This window comes from Procambarus clarkii, chromosome 69 (genome assembly GCF_040958095.1).
Source record: "Procambarus clarkii isolate CNS0578487 chromosome 69, FALCON_Pclarkii_2.0, whole genome shotgun sequence".
NCBI classification, from domain to species: domain Eukaryota; kingdom Metazoa; phylum Arthropoda; class Malacostraca; order Decapoda; family Cambaridae; genus Procambarus; species Procambarus clarkii.
The window spans coordinates 16,574,500-16,589,205 of NC_091218.1; the positions used below are offsets into that span (position 1 = coordinate 16,574,500).

The window sequence follows — 14,706 nt, forward strand, 5'->3', positions numbered from 1 at the left end:
AACGAAGTGTTAGTAATAAGACACAGCTATATCTTGCTCTGGTTAGGCCTCATTTAGATTATGCAGTTCAGTTTTGGTCACCATACTATAGAATGGATATAAATTCACTAGAACGCGTCCAGTGTAGGATGACAAAGTTAATTTCCCCAAATTAGAAACCTGTCATACGAAGAAAGACTGACAAAGCTTAAATTACATTCTATAAAAAAACATAGAATTAGGTGTAACATGATAGAGGTGTACAAGTGGATGAATGGACATAACAAAGGGGACATTAATGGATATTAAAAGTAGCAACACAAAACAGAACACAAAACAATGGATATACTGTAAATTGGATAAGTTTAGGTTTAGAAAAGACCTGGGTAAATACTGGTTCGGTAACAGGGTTGTTGATTTGTGGAACCGATTACCGAGTAACATAATAGAAGTAGGATCCCTTGATTGTTTCAAGCATAGGTCAGACGCTTGAAACATACATGAATAAGATTGGGTGGATATAAGTAGGAGCAGCCTCGTATGGGCCAATAGGCCTTCTGCAGTTACCTTCATTCTTATGTTCTGATTCTCATGGGCCACCGAGGTATTCCCCTCTCATGTTTATTTACTTCTTAAATATAAACTCTTCACAGTATTTAATGGAATTCAACTAATTCTATACCTGCTAATTTACACCAAAGCCCTTTTATATTAACTGTTATATGATTCCTCAAAGTCTGAAAAAGCTGTTTCTTGCATATAGAAATGAGGGAGGGAGGTGAGCATTATATATTGAAGTCTTGATTTACTCTTGTGTATACTTTATTACTGAATAATTTTATTTTCCCTTAGAAATGGGAGGTTTCCATTAAATTGCAAAAGTTTGATTGTAGTTAATTATTTGTTTAACATGTTGCACATTATTTTTAATATAAAATTTAATACATGAATCTTTAGTACTTCATCTACAGTACTGTGTTGTTATCTCTCACATATTTTTTATTCTACCATAGGGTGAAGACTGGGAAAACTGGGATTGAGAAGCTGAGACAACAAAGGCATATTAAGAACATGATCAAAAGCCATTCTGAGACATCCCCAGGAAGGTTTTGCTTTGTGGCCAGCCGAGTTGATATTTCTCGGTAGTCTTGCCTCTTGTGTATCATACTGTTGAGTGTAATCATTAATCTATGTCATTTTGTATTTGCCAATATTTTTTATTTCATTATTAAGAGATTGGCACATTTTCTGCTAGTCTTAACATAAATTGAAGTACAGTAGCTTGCTGTATATTTAAAAAAACTACTGCAGTATTTTTGTTATCGTGAATCATATATTAAGGATATTATTGCTGACACGATTGCTAATTCTATTTTTTGTTATATAATGCATCACTGAATATTACTTAATTACATATTTTTTTTTGTTATATCAAACTAAGGAGAAGCATTAACTAAAACATATTAGTGTTGATTGTGTTGTTCAGTGACCCAGTGTGACCAGTGTAGTTGTAGGCAGCTGTGGGAGAGGGAAGTGAAGTGTTATTCAGAGCCACTTAGGCTATACAGGCTCTCCCAGAATTAGCTATCTATTTCTGTGAAATTGGACAAATCTATTAAACACTTAACATTATTTCATGTTTTTACCTAATTTTATTTGAAAAACAGATATACATATTTATAAATCATAAGTCAAATCTTAATTGAGATTTTTCAACACATGCTCTGTCTATATCCCTGCCTATTTTAAATTTAACCTTAGCGTTGCAAAACACATTTTGAAGTATGTCAGGAGTTATGTCCTGCACGGCCAGCTGAATGTGTACGTTAGGTTTAGCTAAATTATTGATCCTTTGGCAATAAACCTTTCTTTTTATGACCCCCCCATGCCAAGAAATCTAGAAGTGTCAAATCCGGAGAACACCGAGGCCAAGGTAGAGGTCCTCCACGTCCAATCCATCGATTGGGAAGCGTCTGTTGAGATGTTCTCGGACAATTATTGCACAATTGCATGGTGGAACATCTTGTTGAAACAAGCATTATCAAGAAGCTGTGGTTCAATAAACTGCTGAAGCATATCAAGGTAGACTGTACCTGTTACAGATGCTTCATGAAAGAAGAATGACCCATAAATTTTGGATGTACAGTACTGTATTCATTCCAAGCCACATGTTAACCTTTGGAGAGTGTCTCTGCCATTCTATGACTTATGATGGTTTTTCATCGGACTAAATACGACAAACATGTAGATTGATTTGATCACACATGTGGAAAGTCGCCTCATCATTGAATTAAGATTTTATCCAATAAACCTTCATCATTTTTATTTGATCCACAAATTCTGCACACCTTGCTGCTCAGTTTGGGTAATTCTTTTCATTTAGGGCATGCAGTACCTGAAAGTGATAAGCCTTTTTTTTCACCAGTGTCAAATGCAAGATTCTATGAACTGTTGTCTTGGATATGTTGAATCTTTGAGTGGCTTCCCTAACCGACGTTGTTGGTGCATCCTCAAACAATTGTCATACTCCTTCAATAATGCCACGCTCTGTCCTTGGGCGTCCTCTTCATGCTTCATTGTGTACGGGTTCAATTCTTTTAAATTTGTTTGCAAGTTACAAATCACTTTGTAGGACCGATTTTGTGAAATTTCCTTGTAAATCTTATTCTGGTTCCATTACAAGTATGTATATCACAATCCTTTGATATGAGGATGTGAGAATAAAGTTGCATTCTTGTGTATTCATTATTAGGCAATTCTGGAATAAAATAGAGATGAAACAATTTAGAAATTGTTATATATATAAATATACAGAATATAAAAGAGTTTTTACATTCTTGTACAGCCACTAGCACGCTTAGCATTTCAGGCAAGTTCTTAATCCTAATTTTCACACACATACACACACATCTCCATGAAGTAGCCTGTAGCAGCTGTCTAACTCCCAGGTACCTATTTACTGCTAGGTGAACAGGTACATCAGGATAAAAGACACTGTCCATTTGTTTCTGCTTCAGCTGGGGATTGAACCCGGACCCTTAGGACTATGAACCCCGAGTACTGTCCTATCATCCGTCAGGCCCCCAAACACATTTATAACACAAACATCATACACATCAATAAACACTAGTTTTCAAAAAATTTGCTCAATTTCATAGAAATACTGTATAGTATATGGTTAATTCTGGGACACCCTGTATTTATTGCATTTAAAGGTTGAAATGCAGTCATTACAATTTATTGCTTTTAAACGTATACATATTATTACCAACCCATCTTGGAAATGATAATATCTATAGTAATTGTGGATGGAGTATACAAAAATATAAACCTGCACCAAAAAAAATCCACATTTTATACGACTGGTATACTATAGTGCATAAATACTGCAACCTTTTAACCATCATTCTAACTTGAATCTTTCATAGGCCTAAATTAGCAATCATAGCTTGCTATATGCCATCTTAGGTCTAATTTAGTACATATCATTACTTTACAAGAATTAGAAAAGGTTAGGTTTGGTTTATTAGCATCTTTCAGGGCCTGCTACCTAACCAGTAGTACAGAATGTGGACTGTTTTGGAGTGCAGTGGTCCATTTTTTGTTCATTATCTCCATGCTCACTATATGTACTGTACTATCATTTTTGGAAGATGGGTCGCTATCATATATTACAATTTAGTCTATTTAGTTAAATGTTAGAATGACTCTGTTTAGAAAAAATATATATATATCTGTAAATTTAGTTATACAATATTTAGCATTTTATTTAAATTGACTGAATTTATCTACTGGAATATACAATAATTTTTTGGGATATATATATTGATGTTTTCTGGTAACATTCTTAATACTTGTTTGAATATTCTTTATAAAAAAATTATGAAAAGGATGGTGTTAGTAAAATGGTTTAGCACTGATAAATGATAAATGAATTTTAGTAGCGTCTCAAACTTTATTATGATTAATTAACATACTATGCTGTACTGTATGGTATATTGTTTACCACATTACTCGATATTTGAAAATAATGATGACATGGAATTGAAAGTGTATTATTGATAATGGCTATGGAATAATGTTTGAGCAATATATACTGTATATAGTATGGCAGTGAACAAATAAGTGATGTATACACATACAGGGAAATGTCATATAATGCACATGATTCACTTGTATACAGGTGCCTACTAGAAATTAGAAATACGAATCTCCAGATACATTCTTTTAGAGTTTTGTGTTTGGAGTATGACATTATCAGGAATGTGCTTGCGAGTTTCAGGTTTCTAATTTGTAGGAGTTGTTAACATAATAGTATATACATATTCAAAAATAGTTACATGCATATAAAATATAGTTTCTTCCTCTTTATTTGGGTTGCTCTGGATTAATTGCTCATTACTAGCATGTGCCTTCTTTTTTGATCTACCTACTTTTGGACTTTGTGTATTTGAATGTATGTATCTCCAAAGCTGATACTAATAATAGGAGAGGGATTGTGTTGGTTTCACTTGTTTACATTAGACATAATGCAATGGGTGAAGCCACACTCTTGTTACATTTGTAATAACTTGGGATGATACCCAACCAAAAATGTTTCCTGTAGTATGTAGCATGGAAACTACCAACCATGAAAGGGTATGCTTTTTCCAGAGGCCTTGATTCCATGTGTGTATTGTTCACAGTGCAGCATTGCTTCTCCAGCCTTGCCTAGCTTGTCTGCAGAAATAAATGCATAAAGTTTGTCCTCCTATATACATAGTTGAACTTACATGAAAAAAAAAATAGAACTCCAGATATTGTAAAGTTTTTTGTATTGTGGACCAAATTTTGTCCTCGTCAGTATGATCAAGGCATAGAAGCTATTTGCTTTATTCCTTAACCCTTTTCTTAATACAAATTGATGATACCGTAGACATTGTTGTGGTAACGGGTCCTCTTCTGTATTGCTTCAGTTGTAGACTTAGCTAAAGGTTTTCTTCTGTGCTTTTTGTGAATTCTTGGCCAAAATATAATAGTACTTTGTATGCTGTGTGTAATATTCACCATATACATTATTCCTCTCCTCAATTTTGGTGACATTCTTAATATATTCCTTAATATATTTCTTATCATATAGCAAACAATGAAAGTTGTATTTTGACATTTTAGATTTACTTTGATAATTACTTCTTTTCCATTATTAGATGGTATTATTAGAACATTGTGCACTTTTATTTATCTCAAACAAGCACACAGATATTGTAAATTACCAATGGAATTTTTATTAGCTTTAGTAGTTCAAAACTAATTTATACAAATATATTTAATATAACTATGATACTGCATATACTATTAATGAACTGTTGATAATTGCAAGATGTACATTTCTTGTTATTCCAATACATACTGATCAGTGGAGGTAGTGGGGAGGTGTACTTTGACACTTATCAGTAAACAATTTGTAATAAAGGGACCCTTTTTCTTGTTCTTGCACTTGTAATATTAACCAACAAGTAAGTATAATCTGTTCTTGGTCATTTCATTTTGCTATTTAAAAAGCACATTGCTTTTTCCATTGTAAACTCATTCCTGCTGCCTTTGATGAGTTGCATCCAATCTGATAATTTTTACTAAACCACTTGTAATGGTAAACAAACAAAACTATGAAAGATGAAGTGTCTTCCCAATATGTAAATGTGAAGAATGGCAGGTACCTTATTTGACCTGAAAGTTTCACTGCTCAGACATGAGAAACAAGTACAGTAGTATTGTACTTGTCAAAACATATGCTTATAACAAAAGCTGGCAACTATGTAGAGTGACGGCATGAGTCTGAGGTATGCCACAGTGAAGAAACCTTTCAGCATTCAAACAATGGCAAGACTTTAAAAACAAATATTGGTCCATATTTCTTGATGCTTCTAAATTGGAGCGGAGTCTTGAGGTGGGTAGAATATAGTTGTGCATTAATTGGCTGTTGATTGCTGGTGTTGACTTCTTAATGTGCAGTGCCTCGCAAACGTCAAGCCGTCTGCTATCGCTGTATCTATCGATGATTTCTGTGTTGTTTACTAGGATTTCTCTGGCGATGGTTTGGTTGTGGGAAGAGATTATATGTTCCTTAATGGAGCCCTGTTGCTTATGCATCGTTAAACGCCTAGAAAGAGATGTTGTTGTCTTGCCTATATACTGGGTTTTTTGGAGCTTACAGTCCCCAAGTGGGCATTTGAAGGCATAGACGACGACGGTCTCTTTTAAGGGGGCATCTGGTTGGCATCTGGGTCCAAAAATGCAAAAATGAAAACTCATTCGATTTCAATCAAACTTTTTTGACAAGTTCTATATGAAAAGTGTTTCATCTGGTCCAAGTTTCAGCATTGTAGCATAAATAGGAAGGGAGAAAAAAAATATTGAAGTAGTTGTGAAAATTATTCAAAAATGGTCAAAATCGATTAACAATCAAAAGTGTCAACTGAAATCATAACTACGACCCTTTGCTATCACAATAGTATATATTAAACAAATATTATAATTAGTTTAATTGGAAAAAAATTTTAAGGAAAAAAAAAAGTTTTTTTTTTTTTTTTTTTTTTAAATATTTTTTTTTTCATTTTTTTTGGGGCGATTTGCATCAAACTTACACACCTGACTGTACGTAAGCCTATCTGTAAGGATGCCAATTTTGGAGAAAATTGGTTGATGTCAACCCCAGCCACAGATTTTAGAACCTTAGACTTTATTCATTTGTTTTTTTTCAATTGACACAAACGTTTACAAAACTGATTCCTTTTTTATTCAATTTACATGAAACTTACACAGTATATGTGGAGGGCATGTCTCTACATTGGGGGCTTTCATTTTTCTATAAGTTCATTTATTGATTTTATAATAGCAATAAACATGCCATATTTGCAAAAAAATTTTGGGGAACTGAACATTTGTATTAGGAAAACTAATGATGTTTTGGAAATTCTAAATCCCCAAATCCTTTATTATATGCTAATGTGTCAGAAAAGTGTCACAGAATAATTTTATCTGAAACGTGTGTTCTGAAGTGTGGACTTGAAAATGTGTAAAAAAACATTCAAAAAAAAAAAAAAAAAAACTCCCTTTCTATTTACGCTGCAGTACTGAAACTTGGGACAATTTAAGCACTTTTCATATACAACTAGAAAAATAATATTGGTTGACATTGAACAACTTTCATTATAATAACCAGACGGCCCCTTAAAGCGTTCTGCTTTGTGTCTGGAGAGTTTCTCATTAGTAGGCTGGCCGTTTTTCTGGTTTTATAGTAAATCGTCAGTTGTATCCTCTGATTTTTGTCTGTAGGGATAACGTTTCTATTAACAATATCTTTCAGGACCCTTTCCTCCGTTTTATGAGCTGTGGAAAAGAAGTTCCTGTAAATTAGTCTAATAAGGGGTATAGGTGTTGTGTTAGTTGTCTCTTCAGAGGTTGCATGGCGTTTCACTTTCCTTCTTATGATGTCTTCGACGAAACCATTGGAGAAACCGTTGTTGACTAGGACCTGCCTTACCCTACAGAGTTCTTCGTCGACTTGCTTCCATTCTGAGCTGTGGCTGAGAGCACGGTCGACATATGCGTTAACAACACTCCTCTTGTACCTGTCTGGGCAGTCGCTGTTGGCATTTAGGCACATTCCTATGTTCGTTTCCTTAGTGTAGACTGCAGTGTGGAAACCTCCGCTCTTTTCCATGACTGTTACATCTAGAAAGGGCAGCTTCCCATCCTTTTCCATCTCGTAAGTGAAACGCAGCACGGAACTCTGCTCAAATGCCTCCTTCAGCTCCTGCAGATGTCTGACATCAGGTACCTGTGTAAAAATGTCGTCAACATACCTGCAGTATATGGCCGGTTTCAAGTTCATGTCGACTAAGACTTTTTGCTCGATGGTACCCATGTAAAAGTTTGCAAACAGGACGCCTAGGGGAGAACCCATGGCGACCCCATCTACTTGCTTATACATGTGCCCATCCGGGCTCAAGAAGGGTGCCTCTTTAGTACAAGCTTGGAGTAGTTTCCTCAGAATATTTTCTGGTATGTCAAGAGGAGTACAGGCTGGATCACGATACACTCTGTCGGCTATCATCCCGATTGTCTCGTCCACAGGTACGTTGGTAAACAGCGATTCTACGTCCAACGAGGCTCTTATCCCTGTGGCCCGTGTGCCCCGCAGTAAGTCAACAAATTCCTTTGGAGACTTCAGGCTGAAGGCGCAAGGAACATAAGGAGTCAGCAGGCCGTTGAGTCGCTTCGCCAGTCTGTACGTGGGTGTGGGTATCTGGCTAATGATTGGCCGAAGTGGGTTTCCAGGCTTGTGTGTCTTGACATTTCCATACGCATATCCAGGTTTATATTCCCCAATGATCTTTGGCAGGTGGAGTCCGGATTTCTTGGCGTTCACAGTTTCGATCAGTTTGTTGACCTTTGCTTTTAATTCGGCTGTAGTGTCCTTCGTTACCCTTTGGAACTTAGTTTGGTCAGAGAGTATGAGGTTCATTTTCGCCAGATATTCGTCTTTTTTAAGAATGACATATATTGGCGACTTGTCACCTCTCCTGACAACTATCTCCTTGTTCTCACGAAGGCTTTTAGCTGCCGCTTTGAGCTCGGGGGACAGTATGGTGCTTCTGTAATTGCCTCGATTCTTTCCTCCTTCTGCAATAAGTTCTGCTTGTAAGGTATCTTTGGTACCTTATATATGTATATATATATATATATATATATATATATGCATATATATATGTATATATATATATATGTATATATGTCGTACCTAATAGCCAGAACGCACTTCTCAGCCTACTATTCAAGGCCTGATTTGCCTAATAAGCCAAGTTTTCATGAATTAATGTTTTTTCGTCTACCTAACCTACCTAACCTAACCTAACCTAGCTTTTTTTGGCTACCTAACCTAACCTTACCTATAAATATAGGTTAGGTTAGGTTAGGTAGGGTTGGTTAGGTTCGGTCATATATCTACGTTAATTTTAACTCCAATAAAAAAAATTGACCTCATACATAGAGAAAAGGGTTGGTTTATCATTTCATAAGAAAAAAATTATAGTAAATATATTAATTCAGGAAAACTTTGCTTATTAGGCAAATCGGGCCTTGAATAGTAGGCTGAGAAGTGAGTTCTGGCTACTAGGTACGACATATATATATATATATATATATATATATATATATATATGTCGTACCTAGTAGCCAGAACGCACTTCTCAGCCTACTATGCAAGGCCCGATTTGCCTAATAAGCCAAGTTTTCCTGAATTAATATATTTTCTCTAATTTTTTTCATATAAAATGATAAAGCTACCCATTTCATATGTATTAGGTCAATTTTTTTTTATTGGAGTTAAAATTAACGTAGATATATGACCGAACCTAACCAACCCTACCTAACCTAACCTAACCTATCTTTATAGGTTAGGTTAGGTTAGGTAGCCAAAAAAGTTAGGTTAGGTTAGGTTAGGTAGGTTAGGTTGTCGAAAAATAATTAATTCATGAAAACTTGGCTTATTAGGCAAATCGGGCCTTGCATAGTAGGCAGAGAAGTGCGTTCTGGCTACTAGGTACGACATATATATATATATATATGTATGTCGTACCTAATAGCCAGAACGCACTTCTCAGCCTACTATTCAAGGCCCGATTTGCCTAATAAGCCAAGTTTTCATGAATTAATGTTTTTTCGTCTACCTAACCTACCTAACCTAACCTAACCTAGCTTTTTTTGGCTACCTAACCTAACCTTACCTATAAATATAGGTTAGGTTAGGTTAGGTAGGGTTGGTTAGGTTCGGTCATATGTCTACGTTAATTTTAACTCCAATAAAAAAAAATTGACCTCATACATAGAGAAAAGGGTTGCTTTATCATTTCATAAGAAACAAATTATAGTAAATATATTAATTCAGGAAAACTTGGCTTATTAGGCAAATCGGGCCTTGAATAGTAGGCTGAGAAGTGAGTTCTGGCTACTAGGTACGACATGTATATATATATATATATATATATATATATTATATATATATGTATATATATATATATGTATATATATATATATATATATATATATTATATATATGTATATATATATATGTATATATATATATATATATATATATATGTATATATATATATATATATATATATGTATATATATATATATATATATTATATATATATGTATATATATATATATGTATATATATATATATATATATATATATGTATATATATATATATGTATATATGTATATATATATATATATATATATATATATATATATATATATATATATATGTATATATATATGTATATGTATATATATATATGTATATATATATATGTATATATATATATGTATATATATATATATATATATATATATATATATATATATATATATATATATATATATATATATATATATATATATATATATATATATATATATATATATGTATTTTATTAAATATGACCGAAAAAGTAAGATTAATAATTCTAACACGAATTTTCTCAATCTTTCGTACATTATGCTTCACTGTTGGAGGTAAATCAAAAATCACTTCTCCAAAATTCATTTTTATTTCTAGTCTGACGCGACACGGGCCCGTTTCGTAAAACTTATTACATTTTCAAAGACTTCACAAATACACAACTGATTAGAACTTGCGTTTCCCTGATTTTATATCTACATTTGAGTGAGGTGGGAAGGGTGATGTGGCATTACATTTGAGTAAGGTGGGAAGGATGATGTGGCATTAGAGGATATTAATAGGGTATTAAAAGTATCAACACAAGACAGAACACGAAACAATGGATATTGAATAGAAGTGTTTGTAGAAAGCCTATTGGTCCATATTTCTTGATGCTTCTATATTGGAGCGGAGTCTTGAGGTGGGTAGAATATAGTTGTGCAATAATTGGCTGTTGATTGCTGGTGTTGACTTCTTGATGTGTAGTGCCTCGCAAACGTCGAGCCGCCTGCTATCGCTGTATCTATCGATGATTTCTGTGTTGTTTACTAGGATTTCTCTGGCGATGGTTTGGTTATGGGAAGAGATTATATGTTCCTTAATGGAGCCCTGTTGTTTATGCATCGTTAAACGCCTAGAAAGAGATGTTGTTGTCTTGCCTATATACTGGGTTTTTTGGAGCTTACAGTCCCCAAGTGGGCATTTGAAGGCATAGACGACGTTAGTCTCTTTTAAAGCGTTCTGTTTCGACGTTCTGTCTCTTAAAAAAGAGACTAACGTCGTCTATGCCTTCAAATGCCCACTTGGGGACTGTAAGCTCCAAAAAACCCAGTATATAGGCAAGACAACAACATCTCTTTCTAGGCGTTTAACGATGCATAAACAACAGGGCTCCATTAAGGAACATATAATCTCTTCCCATAACCAAACCATCGCCAGAGAAATCCTAGTAAACAACACAGAAATCATCGATAGATACAGCGATAGCAGGCGGCTCGACGTTTGCGAGGCACTACACATCAAGAAGTCAACACCAGCAATCAACAGCCAATTATTGCACAACTATATTCTACCCACCTCAAGACTCCGCTCCAATATAGAAGCATCAAGAAATATGGACCAATAGGCTTTCTACAAACACTTCTATTCAATATCCATTGTTTCGTGTTCTGTCTTGTGTTGATACTTTTAATACCCTATTAATATCCTCTAATGCCACATCATCCTTCCCACCTTACTCAAATGTAATGCCACATCACCCTTCCCACCTCACTCAAATGTAGATATAAAATCAGGGAAACGCAAGTTCTAATCAGTTGTGTATTTGTGAAGTCTTTGAAAATGTAATAAGTTTTACGAAACGCGCCCGTGTCGCGTCAGACTAGAAATAAAAATGAATTTTGGAGAAGTGATTTTTGATTTACCTCCAACAGTGAAGCATAATGTACGAAAGATTGAGAAAATTCGTGTTAGAATTATTAATCTTACTTTTTCGGTCATATTTAATAAAATATGTCTACAGGAAAGACTGCTACCAAAATATACTAATATATATATGTATATATATATATATGTATATGTCGTACCTAGTAGCCAGAACACACTTCTCAGCCTACTATGCAAGGCCCGATTTGCCTACTAAGCCAAGTTTTCATGAATTGTTTTTCGACTACCTAACCTAACCTAACTTTTTCGGCTACCTAACCTAACCTAACCTATAAACATAGGTTAGGTTAGGTTAGGTAGCCTAACCTAACCTATAAACATAGGTTAGGTTAGGTTAGGTAGGGTTGGTTAGGTTCGGTCATATATCTACGTTAATTTTAACTCCAATAAAAAAAAACTGACCTATATATATATATATATATAGGTATATATATATATATATATATATATATATATATATATATATATATATATATGTATATATATATATATATATATGTATATATATATATATATATGTCGTACCTAGTAGCCAGAACTCACTTCTCAGCCAAATATGCAAGGCCTGATTTGCCTAATAAGCCAAGTTTTCCTGAATTAATATATTTTCTCTAATTTTTTTCTTATTAAATGATAAAACTACCCATTTTATTATGTATGAGGTCAAATTTTTTTTATTGGAGTTAAAATTAACGTAGATATATGACCGAACCTAACCAACCCTACCTAACCTAACCTAACCTATCTTTATAGGTTAGGTTAGGTTAGGTAGCCAAAAAAGTTAGGTTAGGTTAGGTTAGGTAGGTTAGGTAGTCGAAAAACAATTAATTCATGAAAACTTGGCTTATTAGGCAAATCGGGCCCTGCATAGTAGGCTGAAAAGTGCGTTCTGGCTACTAGGTACGACATATATATATATATGTATATATATATATATATATATATATATATATATATATATATATATATATATATATATATATATATATATGTATATATATATATATATATATATATATGTATATATGTATATATATATATGTATATATATATATATATATATATATATATATATATATATATATATATATATATATATATATATATATATATATATATATATATATATATATATATATAACCTGCCTTGTAATGCCATTGGTCAGTTTGTAGACCTGGTGTTTGTGTCCAAGGAGAGCCCTGCAACCCCCTACAACTGTATTCTCGTAAGGAACTTGATACGTGGTTGACGTGTCGTTCTAATCTATCAGCCAATATATTAGAACGCAACACCCATTCCTTACCGTCAAGTTAAATCTCTGTGTTCTTTGCAGTATAACAGCGCTTGCCCAGAACCGCGACTGCGACTATATTGTTGAAAAGCCTTCGAGTGACAAAAGGTCTTTGAATCACCTGAACGAAACAGACTGGTATCAGGTAACCTCTGGTGACAAAGTGAGATCGAGATCACCTGTGATTGACTCGGTGACCTAGAGTGAACTAAGGGAAGTGCCGCCGCCTATGTACTTTGTGTGACCTTATACACAATCTATAACAAACACCACACATTTAGTTATTGTGTGATATAACTATTGTGCATAATTATTGTCTGTCCCATTGACAATGCCATTGTTGATTTATTGTGTATGATTATTGCCAGAGTATCCTGTCTGGAACTCCTGTGACCATTTGCACACCGGCACTTTAGGCATGCCGTGTTAGTGATTGACTGTTAATTGTGTTAAGTTAGGTTTTGTCCACCAGTGGATCGGAATCGATTAGTTAGACGTCAAGAGTCTCGCTAATGCGATAATAGCCTTGCTGACTCTAAAATCAAAAGAATCATCTCTAAATACTGCCAGTACTCTTACTTAAGCCTTCACGAGTTACCTATTAGTCATTAAACTATAAATGTGATGAGAACCCTAGGACTCCCTTAAATTGCTTCAATTGCATCGAGGAGATTCCCACGACCAAGGTGGATCAAGACCAGGTGAAGCTAGTCTGAGAGGAGACCATCAAGGACTCTTACTCAACCGTGCTCCCAGGCCCTGTACGCTTGCTCTTGTATTTGCTGGATTCCGACAGCTTTGTGAAGCTTCTGCCATATGCATATTGGTGACGTTGCACACAATTGCAGTCAGAATTAAAAGTGAAAATCCCCATATCTGGCACCCAACGTGATTGGCTTAGTTGGAGCTCAGGAGCTTGGTTGTAGAGTAAAGTTTCGTAGTTTGATTTTCCCTGAAAATTTTTAAGTTGATGAGCAGTATTCAGAGGACGTTTAGCGCCTTGTTACGTACACACACCACAAGCATGTCCAAGTGTGGAGAGTTCAAGCAGTGGTATCTGCATATTTACTTGGCCTTGACGGCTCGTAGACCTGACGACTACGGAACCTTACTGAGCAAGAGTGTAAAAAGAGAGTGGAGCAACACCTGCGGGTCTGGCAACACATGATGTTTCAAGCAAATATGCAGAGTGGCCCTGAATTGGGGTGCACATCACACTGGATAAGGCTATCGATGGTGAGACAACTTGGTGGTAGAGACCCCTGTGGGGTGAAGTCACTAGAATCACGCACGCTGCGAGAGAAAACAGTCGCGCGGGAATCAAGCCCTTTAAATACTTTGTTGGGGGATTCTATGGGGAAGATTCCCACCCGAGAAGGTCCTTGTGGACGACGCCATCTGAAGGAGTAGGTGTTACAGGCTCGCACTTATTCACCTTAGAGGAATACTGCGACCAGTTAGGAGGTTGGGATTCGAAGGGAATAAAGCAGCAGAGC

General features: G+C 34.9%; 1 protein-coding gene across 5 annotated transcripts in view; it reads left to right on the plus strand.

Moving 5' to 3' along the window:
• Positions 1–5,430, plus strand: part of LOC123772162 (BSD domain-containing protein 1) — a 45,593-nt gene extending 40,163 nt beyond the window's left edge. For all 5 annotated transcript variants that reach the window (XM_045765190.2, XM_045765191.2, XM_069311075.1 and 2 more), the window contains one exon: positions 993–5,430. In XM_045765190.2, the coding sequence (XP_045621146.2) occupies positions 993–1,019 (27 nt within the window). In that variant the 3' untranslated portion in view covers positions 1,020–5,430. The remainder of the gene's footprint in view (positions 1–992) is intronic.
• The last annotated feature ends 9,276 nt before the right edge of the window (positions 5,431–14,706 follow it).